The sequence below is a fragment of the Elephantulus edwardii genome, unplaced genomic scaffold (assembly GCF_000299155.1).
Source record: "Elephantulus edwardii isolate Elephantulus edwardi_28Jun2011 unplaced genomic scaffold, EleEdw1.0 scaffold00259, whole genome shotgun sequence".
Lineage (NCBI taxonomy): Eukaryota > Metazoa > Chordata > Mammalia > Macroscelidea > Macroscelididae > Elephantulus > Elephantulus edwardii.
Genome location: NW_006400009.1, coordinates 3965031 through 3982224, shown reverse-complemented (window position 1 = coordinate 3982224; position 17194 = coordinate 3965031). Strand labels below are relative to the sequence as shown.

The 17194-nt window shown below is 41.3% G+C and overlaps 3 protein-coding genes across 4 annotated transcripts in view; 2 read left to right on the top strand and 1 right to left on the bottom strand.

The window, feature by feature from the left end:
- The window catches only part of CDC23 (cell division cycle 23), a 60550-nt gene extending 59961 nt beyond the window's left edge, over positions 1 to 589 (top strand). The window contains exons 15-16 of the mRNA XM_006899506.1: positions 36 to 155; positions 354 to 589. Coding sequence (XP_006899568.1) covers positions 36 to 155; positions 354 to 524 — 291 coding nt within the window. The 3' untranslated portion in view covers positions 525 to 589. The remainder of the gene's footprint in view (positions 1 to 35; positions 156 to 353) is intronic.
- A 1777-nt stretch (positions 590 to 2366) lies between these two features.
- Positions 2367 to 11673, bottom strand: KIF20A (kinesin family member 20A). Its single transcript, XM_006899505.1, has 18 exons — positions 11509 to 11673; positions 8638 to 8727; positions 8417 to 8536; positions 7674 to 7812; positions 7402 to 7589; positions 7186 to 7315; positions 6806 to 7000; positions 6598 to 6709; positions 6430 to 6498; positions 6092 to 6235; positions 5807 to 5972; positions 5557 to 5721; positions 5296 to 5435; positions 5065 to 5167; positions 4616 to 4811; positions 3846 to 3937; positions 3403 to 3540; positions 2367 to 2690 (listed from the first exon to the last, which is right to left on the bottom strand). Exons 1-18 carry the CDS (start codon positions 11671 to 11673, stop codon positions 2367 to 2369), a joined length of 2676 nt encoding a protein of 891 aa, XP_006899567.1.
- A 1215-nt stretch (positions 11674 to 12888) lies between these two features.
- The window catches only part of BRD8 (bromodomain containing 8), a 30025-nt gene continuing 25719 nt past the window's right edge, over positions 12889 to 17194 (top strand). Inside the window, exons 1-2 of one of the 2 annotated variants that reach the window (XM_006899503.1) lie at positions 12889 to 12916; positions 15273 to 15369. In XM_006899503.1, coding sequence (XP_006899565.1) covers positions 12898 to 12916; positions 15273 to 15369 — 116 coding nt within the window. In that variant the 5' untranslated portion in view covers positions 12889 to 12897. The remainder of the gene's footprint in view (positions 12917 to 15272; positions 15370 to 17194) is intronic. The other variant, XM_006899504.1, reaches the window with a different exon arrangement.

The following is a 17194-nucleotide window of genomic DNA, read 5'->3' as shown; positions in this document are numbered from 1 at the left end:
TAATCCCTTTAGTCATTCCTACGTTCTCTATCTAGGAAATTGTGGAACACTTGGAGGAGAGCACTGCTTTCCGCTATCTGGCCCAGTACTATTTTAAATGCAAGATGTGGGATGAAGCTTCAGCTTGTGCCCAGAAATGCTGTGCATTCAATGATGTAAGTATCAGTTCCTGAATAAAGGATTTGGATTTTAGACTAGAATCTACCTTCTTTACCATGATCTGCAGATGGGAGTTGGATAGTAAGTGGACCAGCAAGTTGATCTGTGGAATTGATATGTCTATATTTTAACCACTTGTGTTGGAAAATAGTTTTTATACATATTTTAAAATAATTGTCTAACTCTTGTTTCAGACCCGGGAAGAAGGTAAGGCCTTGCTCCGGCAAATCCTACAGCTTCGGAACCAAAGCGAGACTCCCACTACTGAGATACCTGCTCCCTTTTTCCTCCCTCCTTCACTCTCTGCCAATACCACCCCCACACGCAGAGTTTCTCCACTCAACCTGTCTTCAGTCACACCTTAGTTGGCTACTTTGAAGCCAACAGTGTCAGACCCACATTAAGCCTTACCTTAGTCTAAAGGAAAAGCCACCATGAGCTAAGGAGCAAGGACAGACCTAAAAGTTAGAAAAATCACCTCTTAAAGAACACAGACCTGCTGACATTCATTTTAAGATTTTTGACACCCAGAACTGTTACGGTAATTTATGTCTCTCTATACCATCAACTCTAGGGTAATTTGCTTCAACAGTTGTTAGAAAAATTTGTATATACCACCCTTAACTCCCAATTTTTCTGACCCTTTTTTTCTATTCGTCCTTGAATTTGAGGAATTCTTTGGACTTAGATAAGAACTTAAAAGCGTATTACAAAGCCAAAAGATTGGTGGGGTTTTTTGTTGGGTTTTTTCCCCCCCAATTTGAGATAGAGTTTATCAGTCATATTGTATTTCCACCCAATCATAGCAGTTTAATTTTTTAACATTAATAAAATTTAAAAAAAAAAAAAAGAGGCCACATCTGTTTTTGAAGGACATCTGCTCTTTTGCTTCCACAGATGGAAACACTTCTGTGGGGGTAGTTTTCTAGAATAGCTTTCAGAGACTGACAGAAAAACTTTAGCAAGAGCAGTTAAAAGCACTTCTTCCATTTGTTCAGAATGGCTATAGATCTTGGCCTTCTTCCCAAACCCTTTTCCTCCTTTAAAACATCCTTTACTTTAGCATGGACAGTGCTATAGGAATAAGGTTTTAACGCTGTTGGGAGTAGGGAGGGGGATTTCTCTAGAAGCAAGGCAAAGAAACAGGTCTCCCACTCTTTCTGCTGGCTGTAGAATTCAGTACCTTAGGAAGAGGTCATGGCACTCAAAGGACATGACCTCCTTGATTTGCTGAATATATTCCTCATTCTGACTCAGATTAGGTGCATGCATGGCATACAGCAATGCAAATGTTGATAAGCTAGGAAGACAGTTTTTCAAAACAATTTTGAGGAGTCTTCTAGTTTTTCGTTTATTGTGGTTGACTAAAAAAAGGTAGGCGGCCTCTCAGAGTATGGCAGCTGCTGATAGCCCTACAAAAAGATGTCTCCCATGGCTTTAGCTATGCCTCAGCCAAAGTGAAGGGGGCAGGGATACTACAAATTCCTGGACATTTTTGTGACTGTACAGACTGAGAATAAACTCCAATTAAATTTGTTTTAATAAACATGTTTTTGTAATTGTTTTTTTCCCCCCCTTATCTCAATATTCTCTCACTTTTCATCTGTCTAGCAAAGGAATCATCATTCTTATACTGTTCTCTCAGACTTGCATTATTTGTGTTCAATAGGAGATAATGACTGACAATCAATTTGTACGGTAGATGATGCTATGTATCATTCTGAGTTCAGGGCCCAACTTCTCCTCACTCTTGTTCCCAGAACATGTTTTGTTACACATTTATCTCTAATGTAATTCTAGTAAGCCTTTAAGAAAGTTTGATGCTCTTTGAGTTCATTTCTTACCAAGCATCTGAGGTTGGCTGTACACTAGTTTGTCTACCCTGCCATCCTGTACAGGGGCTCATGGGGTTGAGTGGTATTTTATTTTCAGTCTTCTTGATGCTATTATAATTTGTTCGAATGAACTTGCTAAGTTTCAAATTCAAATAAAAATGTGAATATTTATTAATATATGTTTCTTTTGTGTGCATAGAAAAACAAACAAGATTACATACATATTACATACATAATGGGGGAGGATACTAGTATGTGAATACTGTGTTCTGGAGAGATCTCCAGGTTATGGTAAAGCTCGAGAAAATTACTCCTTAAGCAGAGGCAGCAGACCCTCCTCAGGGTAATGACTCCCTCTCCTTCCCTACAGCTTCAGTACTTTTTGCCAAAAAGCCCAGATTTGAGTAAAGGAGAGCGCCGCCGTGAGCGCAGAATCCGCGCATAAGGGCTGCAGTCTGTTGAGCTTTGGGAGGTGGGTGTTCGAGGAAGTAAGTTTCGAAGGAATGGTTTCTTTTCTGGGGGTTGATGGTTCAGTTGCTGGTTTTCCTGGTTGGCACCAAGGCGCTTTTTGGTAGAGGAGGCCTGGCCTTGGAGTTTTGTCACCGTGTGATACTGCTCAGCGATGCAAGCTGCCTTCTTCCGAAGGTCTAGTTTCACAAGCATCATGTTATTCTGCAGCTCAGCTAGGGTCTGGTCCTAAAAAGTGATAGTAAATTACATTTTAGTCTGGTTTATTAGTGAAAGTGTAGTTATCAACAGCTATGCTTCAAGATGTTCTACGTAAGGTCGGAATTGACAATGTTGAACAGAATACATTCGAACACATAGCACAGGGAGTATCAGCTATTTAGACTATAAGAGCCCATGTCTCTAGGTATCAAAGTGCTATGTTTAAGATTTTTAACATTTTTTGTTAAAAATTTGAGTCAGAATGCCGTCGAGTCGTAGATGACTCATAGCAACCCTATGAATGAACAGCCTGAGCACTGTTCGTACGTAGAGTTTCCAGAGGAAAGCCATTTAGTGGTTTTTCCCTTAGTAGTATATAAAATCATGATTTCTTAAAAATCGGTGGAGTTGGGAGGTTGTTGTGAAGGAATAGGAAGGACTAAATGGGGACTTGAAGAGATAGGTTGGTAATAGGCACAGACAGATCAATAGTGATTGGTTGCAAGAAATATAGTTATGTGAATGATTACATGAAACACAATGTAGATTGTATAAAATACAGTGTACATGAATGAAAACAAATTATATGCAAACTATTTCTTTAAAAAAAGAATGAAAATCAGTGACAGTTGGACATGGTATGTTATGGTACGTGTTAGTGTAACAGTGGATGCTTATTCTCCTCAAATACACACTGGAGTAAGCTGAGTGGGGGAAGGAATACCTAGATTTCCCTAACCTGTTTGATTAAGATGTCATCACAGGTAGTCAAGGCTTGTCGAAGTTTTTCAGCTCCAGTGCTATGGCAACAGGCTCTTTCTGCTGACTGCAAAGACTCACCAAGTTTCTGAAGCTCTGTCCGCAGCAGCCTTATATTCTAAAAAAATGAGTAGGAATCAGATTGTGTATAATATCAAACAGGATAATGATCTGGAGGGTTAGTGTCCTATCTGCACACATACCAGAGGGAAAGAATATGAGAAATTGTTATCACTGAATTATATACATAAAAAAAAGTAGAATTGGCAAATGTGCCATATATATAAGACTGTCACACAGGAATGTTTTGAAATATATTCACACACACACACACACACACACACACACACACAAACACACACACACACACACACAGTAAATGGTCCTAATTAGTAACTTTGATAATATAAAAAAACTGATTACCTTCTGGCCTTCCTCTAACTTCTTGTCCACATCAATGGTACAAGGCTTTGCTGAAGGTGGTGGTTCTAACATTTTCTGATACTTCTGCAGCTCTGAAGGAAGAAAACCAGAAACTTAATGTAGGCTTTCTTTTGCCTAGACTGACTTGCCTCCGTAACTCTGCATTAAAAACAATAGCATGCAAAAAATATAAAAAAGTGAGATGGAGGTCGGAGAGAAGATGTAGGTTGGAGTTATAAAGAGAAAAATGTTGGACTTGGAGTCAGAAGGCCCAGTTTGAAGAACACTTTTTTTTTTTGATCAAGTCTCATTTTGAAGAACACTTCGTTGTGATTGGATAAACCATTTGTATCTGGGTATCAAGAAGTTTGTCCCTAGCTTTCAATGGGGTTCCATTCTGATGATTCCATTGTTAAAATGATGCTAACATAAGCTGACCATCTAATTTTAAATAATGTTTTTGTCATCATATTATCAGTATAGAGACAGTCTTGATTTTTTTATGGGGTTGGATACATGTAACTAACATAACCAGGACATATTAGTAGTGATAAATTTCTAGAGTATGAGAATGTTACTCATCTTGGTCTAGTTGGTGTTAGATATATGTATGTATGTGTAAAAATTCACTGAGCTGTTTATTTAAAATTTAACATATGTAATTCATACCTCAGTAATGAGGGGGAGCAGGAGCTATCCCTATCACACACAGTAATTACTGTGAAACTGTGTTATAACAGTTACGCTTCCTGCCTTCTCTCCTTCCTCACCTTCCGAGGTAGACTTTAGCTCTGTTTGGCACTGCTCTAATTTAGATTTCACCTCCTGGAGCTGCTGGCCATGGGACCCTGCCAGCCGTTGTGATCGCCGAAAGGACAGTTCAGACTGAGATTGTTGGTGGGCCACTGGTTGCTGTCTCGCTTCCTGTAAGAGGGCTTCTAGCTCTTCAATCTTTTCATCTCTCTCCTAAGAGGGAAGTGAGAGTGTAATTCCATCCACAGTCAGTCAAATATGGCAAGAACAGATGAATGAACAAATTCATATTTAGGCCCTGAAAGTCTGTTAGCACTTATCTTTATCCCATTTCTTGGCAAACTACCCCTTAAATCAAGTCACCAAATATGGATTGAACACATACAATGCACTAAGTAGAATAGAATTAGGTAAGCTAGTGAGTGGGAATCTGGGCAACTAGTTGGAAGAGTTTAGGGCAACTCACCTGAAGCTCTTCTTGGTAAAAACTTGTGAGTGACTCCTTGAGAATCTTTAGTTTCTCTTCATACATTTCCTCTAATAGCTCCTTCTGAGTGTCCAAATGTTCACTGTTAAGTGAATACATATTCTGAGGAGTAATCTTAGAGGACAGATCTTGAGGCCCAACTCCATCCCACTCCTCACTCTCTATCTTCTGGCCCAGGTGACAGAACAAGGGAGGTCACTGAGTGAGTACCTGCACCACTGTTCCCGTTGTTGCATCTGCTCCATCATCTCATTGCAAATTTCGTCACGGAGCTGCATTTCCAGCTGTAGCTTTTCCTGCCTTTCTTTTAAAAGCAGTATTTTCATGGCTTCTACCACCTGCAGGAGTTCCTAAAGATACATTTCAGTCAGAAATCATGTCTGTGCCCTAAAAAGATCCTGGACTCACTTGGAAAGCATCTTGGAAAATGTGTAGCCATCCAGCTGTCACTCAAAAGCCTTGCATCCTCACCTCCTTGCCATACATGGAGATGTCACTTTCATTTTCTGTGTTGTCATCAAGGCCTGGGTCCAGCTTAGGCCCCGTCTCTAAGCTGGGGGATGACCGAAGACTGTGTTCCTTGATGAATGAATGCAGGGGTGGTAATCCCAGTTGCACTGGTGGGGCATGCACAAGCTAGAGGCAGAAAAATTAAATCCATAACTAGTCTCTAGTAGTTTCTTGAGGCAAAAGTACCACTGTCACATTTATAGCTCTTTACCTGGCTGGCAATAGCTGAAAATTTGGCCACATGAAGGGTTTCATCATAGGTAGATGCACAGGGATTCACATTGACAATCATACATGAGCGGCCTCGGCCTGTAAAGAAGCCTTGGAACACTCGAGTCAACTTGCTGTCACGGAAGGGAACCAAGTTTTGCTTTGACCTGACAGGAAATGGGAAAACAGCTGTGAAAATTCCAGTCTTTAGGCACAGCAGCACTGTCCTCAGCAAATTGTAGAGCCTGATGTCTTTCCAACCCAGGGATTACAGCCAAGAGCTCACCGGTTCTGCTGATTCTGGCGCAAAGCAGCAATACAGCGGCCTAGAGTGTGCAGAGAAGTGTTAATGTTTCCTGCTTCCTTCAGCCGTTTGCCACTCTTTTGATCTTTGCAGCGCTCTGAGCCAGCCAGATCACACAGTGACAACCTAGAATGAATGACATGATCTAACATAAGAACCCTGTACAACATGAGCCTAATAGCCCTTCATATAGTTCTGGAGAGGAAAGGGTCACTGTCAATCTCTGTACCCATGGAAGCAAAGCAGAGGCTCTAACACAAGTAATTCCTCTGAGGAGTTCCCTTACATACCATTTCAAATTTCTCAATAGGCAAACTTACTCACTAATCTTGGGAATTAAATCCCCTTCCCCTTGAAGGTGCAGAATTCGAATTGAGAAGATGCTGTGACTGAAAAGAAAGGGGAAACGTTATATACTTTCCATGAACAGATGGAGGAATTAGGTTCTTTGGAATACAATGAAGGGTTGATTCCAACACTTCACCCACCTGCGGCTAGAGTTCTGGTTCAATAGGGTACTTGCAAAGCTCTGGTTTTTACGACCTACTTTCAGCAGTTTCCAGGCTTCCTCAGCATCCTGAACATGAATCCAGTTGAGATCTGAGGCCAAAGGAGAGACATGCATAAGATGGAAGCACCCAACTTTTCCCTTTAAATTCCCTCAGAGTTCATGCCAACCTCTCCACATTCCCATACCTTTCACATAGGGATTGCCATTCTGATCTTCACACAATCGTAGAGTCTGCCTCTTGCGCTGTTGGCTAGGTGGTTCTAACAGGTCATAGATCAGCTCGTTGTAGATCTCAAAGAATGATATCCAGATGGAGAAGCGGATGTCTGCTGGGACACTTACTGGGGCAGTGTCGGGCTTTGCCCATTGATGACTTGTTTCTGGGGAAGAACACAATGTACAGAGACTCAGTTCTAGAGAAGTCCCTGACCCCTTTTGCCTGGAGGTGGGAGGGTGTCCTTGGAAGGCAGAGTTCAGGTTGTAGCCTCTAGTCTACATCTCAGCAGCTGGGAACAGGGAGTGGGAGTTCATATTACTTGGCAGAGAACCCAGTTATGGTACCTACCATCCATCTGGCTATTGCTGGTAAAGTGACTGGTAGAGGAGAGCCCAGCAATGCCACTATCAAAGCTGGTGCTGGTACCCATCCGACTTTCAATGTGGACACTTCTCTTCAAGGAGGTAGATAAGTCTTCCTAGAAGGGCCCAAGCAAAAGATAAGTACATTAACTTTCCAAAGGCTTGCACCCCTAGCTTGCCTCCATGAACACAAATACTTCACCTCTGGGAAGCCTCCATTTAACAGAGCCAGCTTCTTCATTTCCTCCTGCTGGATCTGCTTGCTGTCTAGCCAGATTACCTCACTGGAAAGCAAGGGCTTCAGATCAGGTGTTGGATGAAGCTGACCTTGAACACTACTGAAGATCAGAGCTAGAGATCGAGGTAGGATCCCTCCATCCTTGATGGTACCTGGAGGTGTGTGAAAGAGGGACATCACTTGGTATGTGACACAACTACAGACCAACTACAGTGCTGTGAGGCATTGCTACGTACCTTGGATTGTGTGGGTTTTTCCTGAGTTGGTGACTCCATAGGTATATATGAGCCAGTTCTTCCCTTTGAGTACATCTTTTACCATCTCCTTCATGGTCAGGTTGAAGAAGGCTGCTTGCCCCACTTCGGGTCCAAAGATCTAGGGACAGACAGAGTTTTTCAAAGATCCATCCTTTATCTTTTACTTGCCTCCTATGCAGAGCCAGAAGATTTAGCCCTTTCTGAGTCGTGGCTATAGAGACAACGCAAGCAACTTGTTCCTTACAGGTATCAGCTGTTCCCTAAACACCGAGAATTGAACTACTCTTGGCTAGTCCATCTTTCAGCCAAATTAACAAATATTTATGGAATGCTATAAACTAAGCAAAATGCTGTATATACAATAGGGCAGTATAATGGTCACAAGTAAGCTTTGGAGAGGGAGAGGGATGGATATGGCTCTAAATCCTACCTCTCCCACTGATTAGCTACATTGTTTGGTACTACTATTATTTACATTTACTGTACCATAATGTTGTAGTCAGGAAAAGAGAGACAGTAACAAAGTAGGTTTTAATTAATGCTTATGTAGTACTTAATAAACAAATACCTAACAAAGACATGTCTCACCCCTAATTGTAGGGGTGTGTAGGTGTCTATGGGGAAAGAGAGAGAGGGAGAAGACCAGAGCTTTCTTCCCAGAGAGAGAAAAAGTTGCCTCTATATGCTAGTTTCTTGTCCAAAGCGCAGTAACTTCACTGTACCTGGGAAAAAGAGAACCTGTGTGTAGCTTGGCCAATTCCTCTTTCATTGCTCTTCAGAGCAAAAGAATCCTTAGGTGCTTGTAAAATAAGAGTCTCCACATTTTCAATGTGGACACAACCCTGAAAGGGGGGGAAACACAGTTACAACAGAAGGAAACATTCATGGGAAGCTCTTGTGATTCTATCATTCCTTCTTGAATCTTCCTTCCAAAGACACTCACCTGATCCTCCTCTCGTTCTATCTCTGAAGGTAGCAAAGGTCTGATCCTCAGGTATACTTTCACCTTCTCTGTATTATCCTCAGAGAGAACCTGTGGCAGAATTCCAACCCAGAACCACACATTTAACTCAGTTACCACTGAAGGTATTAGTGGACAAACAGCACAGTTTCTAAGAATCATGTTAACACTTCTCCAGTACTCCCCCCAAATGATCACCTTTTCATGTGTCAATCTTTCCTATCTCATCAGTATTTTGCAAACCTAGACTACCACATTAGCTATCTGATTTAGAACTCATTAACTGGTAGTCTCTAGTGACAGATAGTAGCAAGATTCCTGCTTCTATAGGAGCGATGTCTGCGTACAGTTTTTCTGAAGACAAAAAAAGGACATGTTAACTTTTTAACATGTCAAAACTCAAACTTGTTACCAATGAGTTGGAACCAGCTTGCAACTGACCCTCCAGTGGGATTCTGAGGTTTTAAATCACAGGGGAGGAGACTGCCCATCTTTCTCCCAAACAGCAGCTCGTGCACTTGAACTGCCAGAGAAGTAGGTTATAAGCCCACCTCTATGGACTATGCCACCAGGGCTCTCTACCCTATTTAATGTATGGTTAGGTAAAAAGGGCCTCAACCAAAGCCATTACCTAACCCCTTATGCTAGAGAGACATTTTCTAGAATAGTGTCTAGAATGAAAATCTTGATGCAGGAAGCAGCAAAAAAAGATAAAAGAAATACAGTCAGTCACTGTACCAAAGAGAACTGGTTGACACAGACCATTTTAGGAAAAAGTATATGATTTAGAAGCCATGGTAATGAAGGAAGAAATTAAGCTGCACAGAAAGTGTTTGTGATAAATAAGGCTCCAGATATTAATGGAATACCAACTGATTTATTCCAACAAACGGATGCAGCCTTGGATGTGCTCACTAGCCTACACCAAGAAATGTGGAATACAACTACATGGCCAACTGATACGAAGAGATTCACATTTGCTCCCATAACAAAAAATGGTAGAATGTGGAAATTATCAAACAATATCATTACTATCAAATGCAAGTAAAATTTTGCTGAAGACTATGTCAAATTAGATCAGTACATCTGGAAAGTCAAGGTAGATTTAGAAAAGGTCATGTGGCATGAGGGATATCGTGGCTGATGTCAGATGGAATTTTGGTCGATTTGTGTTTTATTGACAATGCATTTGACTGTGTGGATCATAACAAATTACCGGCAACACTGAGAATGAGAATCTCACAACACTTAATTGTGTTCACACAAAACTATACCTTGTTGTTGTTATGTGCCGTCGAGTCGTTTCCGACTCATAGCGACCCTATGCACAACAGCCCTAAACCCTGCTCTATCCTGCGCCAACCACACTGCCTCTGACACACCCATCCCGATTACCCCAGTCACTGAATTGATCCATCTCATAGAGGGTCTTCCCCTCCTGCGCTGTCCCTCCACCCTCCCAAGCATGATATCCCTCTCCAAGGACCCATCCCTCCTGGCAACTAAGAAATTATTATCCAGATAGAACAAAGAAATACTACATGGTTTATAATCAAGAAAGGCATGTGTTAAGGCTGTATCCTTTCTCTATACCTTTTCAGTCTATTTATGGAGAAAATAATTTGAGAAGTTGAGCTTTATGAAGATGAGCATGGAATTGGGATTGGAGGAAGACTCATCAAAGTCCTGCCATATGTAGATGATATAAAATTGCTTGTTGAAAAAGGGCTCGAAACACCTGCTGCAGAAAATCAAAGACTACAAGCCTTCAATGTGGACTGCATTTCAACATTAAGACAAAAAGTCCTCATTGCTGGACTAACAGGCAATATCTTGAAAGATGGAGAAAAGACTGAAGTTGTCAGTGATTTCATCTTACAGGGATCCACAATCAATACCCTTAGTACCAGCCATCAAGAAATCAGAAGATGTACAATCCCAGAGGTGCACGGTTCGAATCCACCAGGTGCTCTGCCGGGGAAGGAGGGGCCATCTCCTCCTGTACCAGTCAGATCTGATTTGATGGTACACGCACACAAAAATAAAAAAATTTAAAAAAATAAATAAATAAATAAATAAAAGAAATCAGAAGATGTGTCTCACTGGTGTGGTGTCTTGATAAGTAGCTTTCCTAGCCCCTACTGGGAGAGTGATCTCCAGCTACCTTAACTATAGACACATGGTCTTGCAAATCAACGGCTGAGGGACCAATATAAACACCTTTCCTAGCATGATGTCCCTTACCAAGGAAGATGTCCGTAATTTGTTATGATCCACACACCTCTCTTTGCAAGATGCCCAAAGTATGTGAGACGAAGCTTGAAAGAGCACTTTGGCTGCACTTTTCCGAAGACATATATATATTTGTAAATATTAGTTATCATTGACACATATGTCACTGTTTTTGCTTATCACGAAATTAAATTTCCAATTAAATCTCAACACTTCTATATGGGCTATGGTTTGCTGGCAATATCACTTGCTGCCTCCAAGAATATCCCTACTGGCCCTTTAGAGTAGTGAGAGAAGATCTTCACCCTGAAACCCACAGCGTCCCTTTTCAACAGGAAGTAGCTAAGAGAATACGCCATCCCCTTTTCCTTATGACTCAGGGTGAAGTCTCTCTCAGGGAGGAGTGATAGGGAATGGCAAAGGACACACTGACAAAGGAGATTAATCAGAACTGGCTTTGACAAGCACTGTGGCATTTGGACAAGAACAAACTGGGAGGAGGGTAGAGAGAATAGTGCAACAATGAATGAATGGAAACCCAAAATCTCTGTAAATGTTTATGAAAATTAATAAAATATAATTATAGAAAAAAAAAAAGAATATCCCTACTTTCTTTTTTACCTGCTGCTTATCCTCTGAGGAGGAAGAGATGGCAGAGTAGTCTGAAAGCAGGTCCTTTCGTATCACAGACCCCAAGTCTGCTGCTGTGGATTCAAAAATGGGGGAGACTGCTACCTCCTCGTCGGACAGCAAGCCCAGTGGCGGAGAAGGGATCCCTTGTGACATGACAGCAAGGACAGTTTAACTTAAAAGAAGGAAAAAAAACACACCAAAAAACAGTAGTTAGGGACCACCTTAAAGAGCCAGGGATGTCTCAGATGAAAAACAATGCCCCTGCCCAGGGACATGGGGTGCGGGATGTCAGAACTCCCACTGCTTGGTCTTCCTAATGTTGGGAAGGTAATTGGGGGTGGGGGGGAGTATAAGTGACTGATGTGGATTTGGAACTGACTCATAACTGACCCTCCAGCAGGTTTTCGTAGGTTTTAAATTGCACTGGAGGACAGACTGTTCACCTTCCTTCCGGGTGATTGGGAAGCCTCAGGAGGCGTGGCCTTTTGACCTGTAGCGCAACGCTCTATATGGACTAGGTAGGTCCCAAAATAAGCAATGCGAGTTTATTTCTTAACCCAGTCAGAGGCTATATTTCTGACTTGATACAGGAAAGAAAGGGGTCTCGGAATGTAAAAGAAGAAACCCACACTCCAAGTGCAGTGCCAGCAGAAAACCTGCGGGAGCCATGGTTAGGATCCCGAGGACGCTACTCCAAACTCGCCCCAAGGCCCATAGTAAATGCAGAAGGAAACAGGAAAATAGAGATGGCAGTATTCCGAGAGGGCATACGCTGGTTCCAATCCATTAGCACACTCACCTGAAAGCCAGGAGATTCTAGCTACCTCTCTGGTGCCGGCTGGCTCACACGTCGGACTCGGACCTGCAGCAGGGAAGAGCACAACTCCGCTCAGGAGGCGCACCTTTGTCGCCTATACAAAGTTTTAAACTACGCGCTGTGTTCGTTTGACCAATCAGACACGGATGGCTTCAACGACCAATCAACGAAAGGCAACTAGGGGAGACCGTTTACTTCGGTTTGACCTTTTATTTCTTTTGCGCGTCCGGGTTACCAACTGCCGCGAATTTGGAGTTGGTTGCCCTGAGATTCTTCGTGTTTACCCCCTATTTCTTGAACCCTAGATGTTTTTTTCATAAGAAATCTGAAGGAAACCCTGAGGCGTCGACTGCCAACTCCGCTCTGTCCTTAGCATCACTTCTTCCGGGGAACGAACAAGAGATTCGTTCACTGTGCTTGCTGCAGCTTGAGGGTGGCTGGGGTGAGAACTACATTTCCCAGGAGCCACCGCGAACAAACGCACGGACTCCGTTTCCCACAGTTCCACTAGGTTCGGCTCTACCGGGTTCTCTTGGAGGCTTGAAGATTTCGAGGCCAAGATGGCGGCCGGAACGGGCAGTGAGTGCTTGTATTTCTTTTCCGTCAGAGGCATTAGTGAAGCAAGGGCTAGGCAGTACCCTAGGCATACACACGTAGAGAGTGGGGGAAGTGGTCTCCTTGAGGACTAGGGTCTTCAGACACCTTCAACGGTGTCGTGAAGACCAGCGGTAGTGGGCCAGAAGTGCAAGATCGTGTGTTTCTAGTAGAGAGCGTGTGAGGACATTAACTGAGTAAATCCTTGTGTATGAGGAATTCTGTGGGCGAAGGAATAAAGGCTTTTCAGAAACTTGGGCGTGAAAAGAAATGTGCGCTTTACAGAGCGACCAGCATCTCAAAAAGTCCTCCTCTTAGAACTGGAAATGGCGTATTTTGACCGTGAGATTTTGCTGCCTCCGGGGTAATTCCGTTTCGTGCCTCCCAGCCATTTCCCTGTCGTGGACAGGAATTCTTTATTTAAAGTCCCACAGTTAGGGGGCGGGGAGTGGGACGGGTGGGGGAAACAGGAGTAAATAAATTTATGCTGAAGAGGAGGCGGGGTGGCCGCTGGGAATACTGGGAAATGAACCCTTGCTTTCAATTTGAAAGAAAAATTTGAGTTAAAAAATTACCTTTCTGGAGAATCTTATGTCTTAATCTGGCATTTTCTATTTTTCAACAGAGTAGGCCTTGGAAGTGGTAACATTCAAGGAACGCAATTATTCTGTCCCTTCCTTTTAGAAATCCGTTGTTTTTGAGACTACTCCCAATCTATAATTAGAACTGCCCCATTAGATTTTAAGGCGTAAATCTTTACATAAGCCGACTCCTTGCTAAGATGCCCACCTTTTCTGTTTGTTGCTGAGGCTTTACCACTGTATCACCAAGGTGATGTCTTACACTTGGTGTGGTTCTTATATCATGAATAGGTATCTGGCTAGTGGGAGTACTTAACTAACTCTTTGCATCAAGTCAAAACGGATTCATTCATAGCTGACCCTCCAGTGCATTTTTCAGGAAAGAGCTTGCCAGTATTTCTCCCACAGTAGTTTTGAACCTTGTCCCTTCGATACTGCAGCTCAGCTTCTTAGCATTAGGCTACCAGAACTCCCTTGTATTTCTGTTGTTTTTAGGTGCCATCAAGTTGAGAACGACTCATAGCAACCCTATGAACAATAGATCTGTACCCTGTTGTATCTTGTGCAATCCTCACAAATTCTGACAATTTTTTGTATTTCAGTAGAGACATGGATATTTGAATTTGGTGATAGTCACTGTCCAATTGATTATGACTCATACAGAATACATATAACTTGTCTTGGAGGATTTCATGGAAGCCAGCAGTCACATATTTGTTTCAGGCTGCATACTACCAACCTTAGGTTAGCAACTGAGCGCAAACTATTGTACCGTGGTGATGGTGGTGGTGGTGGTGGTATGTGCGGTTGAGTCGCTTGCAACTCACAGTGACCCTATGTACAACAGCCCTAAACTCTGCTCTGTCCTGTGCCAATCGCACTGTCTCTGATACTCCCATCCCAATTATCTCAGTCACTGAATCAATCCACCTCATAGAGGGCCTTCCTCTCCTGCGCTGTCCCTCTACCCTATTGAGCATGATGTCCTTCTCCAAGGACCGGTCTCTCCTTAACAACATGTCCAAAGTATGTTAGATGGAGCCTCAGAATCCTTGCCTCCAAGGAGCCACACGGTTTAACCTTTTCCAGGATGAATCTGTTTGTTTCCCTAGCAGTCCATGGTACTCTCAGTACTCTTCTCCAGCACTACAGCTCAAAGGCATCAATTCTCCTTCTATCCTCCTTGGTCATTGTCCAACTCTCTGATGCATAACAAGTGATTGCCAAGACCATGGCCTGTATCACATGCACCTTAGTCTCCAGAGACACCATTGCTGGAGAGGTCCCTAACAGCAGACTTTCCCATGGCAATGCGCCTTTTAATTTCCTGGCTACTGGTGCCAAGAGTGTTGACTGTGGAGCCAAGCAAACTAAAGCTGTGAACAATCTCAATCTCTTCACCATCCATCCTGATTCTGCCAGTTGGTCCAGTGGTGAGAATCTTTGTCTTCTTGACATTGAGCCTCAACCCATATTGAAGGCTGCAGTCCTTGACCCTCTGCAGCAAGCGCTTCATGTCCTGCTCAGTTTCAGCAAGCAGGGTTGTGTCATCTGCATAAAACAAACTAATGCTGTCAATTGGCTCAGTGGTGTTAGGTGCCATAAAGTCAGCTGTGATTCATAGCCACTCCAGAGTTGAAATTGTACCATAGTAGCCTGTTTTGAACAAGTTAATTTGTTTTATATTAGGCCCTTAGTTCTCTCCCAAGAACTTAGAAATAAGGTATCAGTAGTTGCTTCTGAGCTTTCTCTTCTTTCAGAACACAAGCTGCTGAGTACTGGCCCTACGGAGCCATGGTCCATCCGGGAGAAATTGTGTTTGGCATCTTCTGTTATGAGGAGTGGAGATCAAAACTGGTAAGGAATCTGTATGCAATCTTAGGTCATAGAAACTTGAGGATAGTATCCATTCTGGTTGATTCATACAGTTAATCATATGAACCTTTAAGCAGTATTTTTCCTTTTTTTAAAAAAAAAAACTTGATTAAGATGAAGTTCCTATACTATTAAATGAATCTGTATAGGGTATATAGTCAGTGATTTTTTTTTTTTTCGGTATCACAAAATTGTATAACTATCGCCATTTTAAATTTTAACATTTTCGTTACCCGAAAAGAAACCTTTTATCAGTTCCTGCATATTGCCTCCTTTCAGCAGTGGTCAATCGCTGATCTACTTTTTGTCCAAGTATTTGTCTATTCTGGACCTCTCATATAACTGAATCATACAATAGACAATTTTTTGAGATTGGCATTTTTTATTTAGCATAATAAATTTATCCTTATAGCATGCTTTGTTTTTTATTATTATAATATTCCATTATTTGACTATGTAATTTTTTATTCATTAATTTATTGATAGACATTTGGATTATTTTCAGCTTTCATAATTTTTAATATTACTCTGCACATTTTATGCTTTATACAAACATAAGTTTTCAATTTTCTTGACATAGATATTCCACAAGGAATAGTGAAGGAATATCCAGCCTTAATCCTTCTGATCATATGAAGATTTTTGAATGTATTTTTGTGAGCTTATTTTGCTTAATTTATTATATTTGTTTGAGTATATCTAAAGGATGAAGAGAACAAAAACAAGCAAGAATGAAGCCATAAAATGATTTAAACAAAAGAGGGAAAATGTGGGAAGCCAAATATCAGATTTTTTTTTAATTTATTTATTTATTTTTCAAATGTCAGATTTAATATTACTAATTAACCAAATGCTGCATCAGGAGTTGAGGGAGGGGTAGATAGAAGCTAGAATTCCCCCTGTAGCACCAAGGCAGACCTTTGGTTTCCTAATTCTTAGTTTGTATCTGAGATAAGCATAAGGTAAACAACAGAAGATTTATTTACAAAAGATTTCTCTTTGAGATTTACTTCCCCATGATTCTTTATTTTTGCTTATCTCTCTTGATTTTCTTTGTGTACTTTCTAGTGATAAAACCCCGGAAAGGCATAGCATAGGAGCTTCCATTCTCCCAGCTGATAGCCCCCTGCCTTTATGCTTTCTGGCCTGACCTCCATTTCTGAGTGTCTCCCCCACCACCACCCCACCCCCTCATCCATTTTTTTTCTTTTGGTCGACAATAATCACATGTGTAATATTTCTAACTTTTAAGCAGCTGTTGTGTTGTTACACTATTTTATGTTGTCATCAACTATAAAAGAGTTCCAGTTTTTATGTTGTCATTACTGTAAAAAAGTTCCAGTTTTAACCACATCTTCAGCGATAGTTGTTCTTGTCTTTTGGTTTCAGGTATCCTAAAGGATGAAAAGGGTATCTCAGAATGCTTTTTATTTCTTCCTAATTAATGATGCTAGTAATATTTTAATATATTTGTTGGCAATTTGTATACTTCATTAGAAAAATAGCTGTTTTATTCCTTTGCTCACTCCCTCCCTTTTTAAAAAATATACTTTATTTTTGGGATACTTTTAAATTCATAGAAAAAATCTACAGAAAAAGTACATAGATTTCTCATTTTTTAACTGGGTTATTTTGTTACTAAGAGCATTGTTTATTTTCTTCTTGTAATAAAAATATAATAAAAGGTAATAAAATACTATTTCTATCATCTTCACATGTATAGTTCACTAACTTTTTTGATACATTTTGATCATTGGCGAAGCACAAATATTTATTTTGTTGATGTTCAATTTGTTGTCTTAAATTA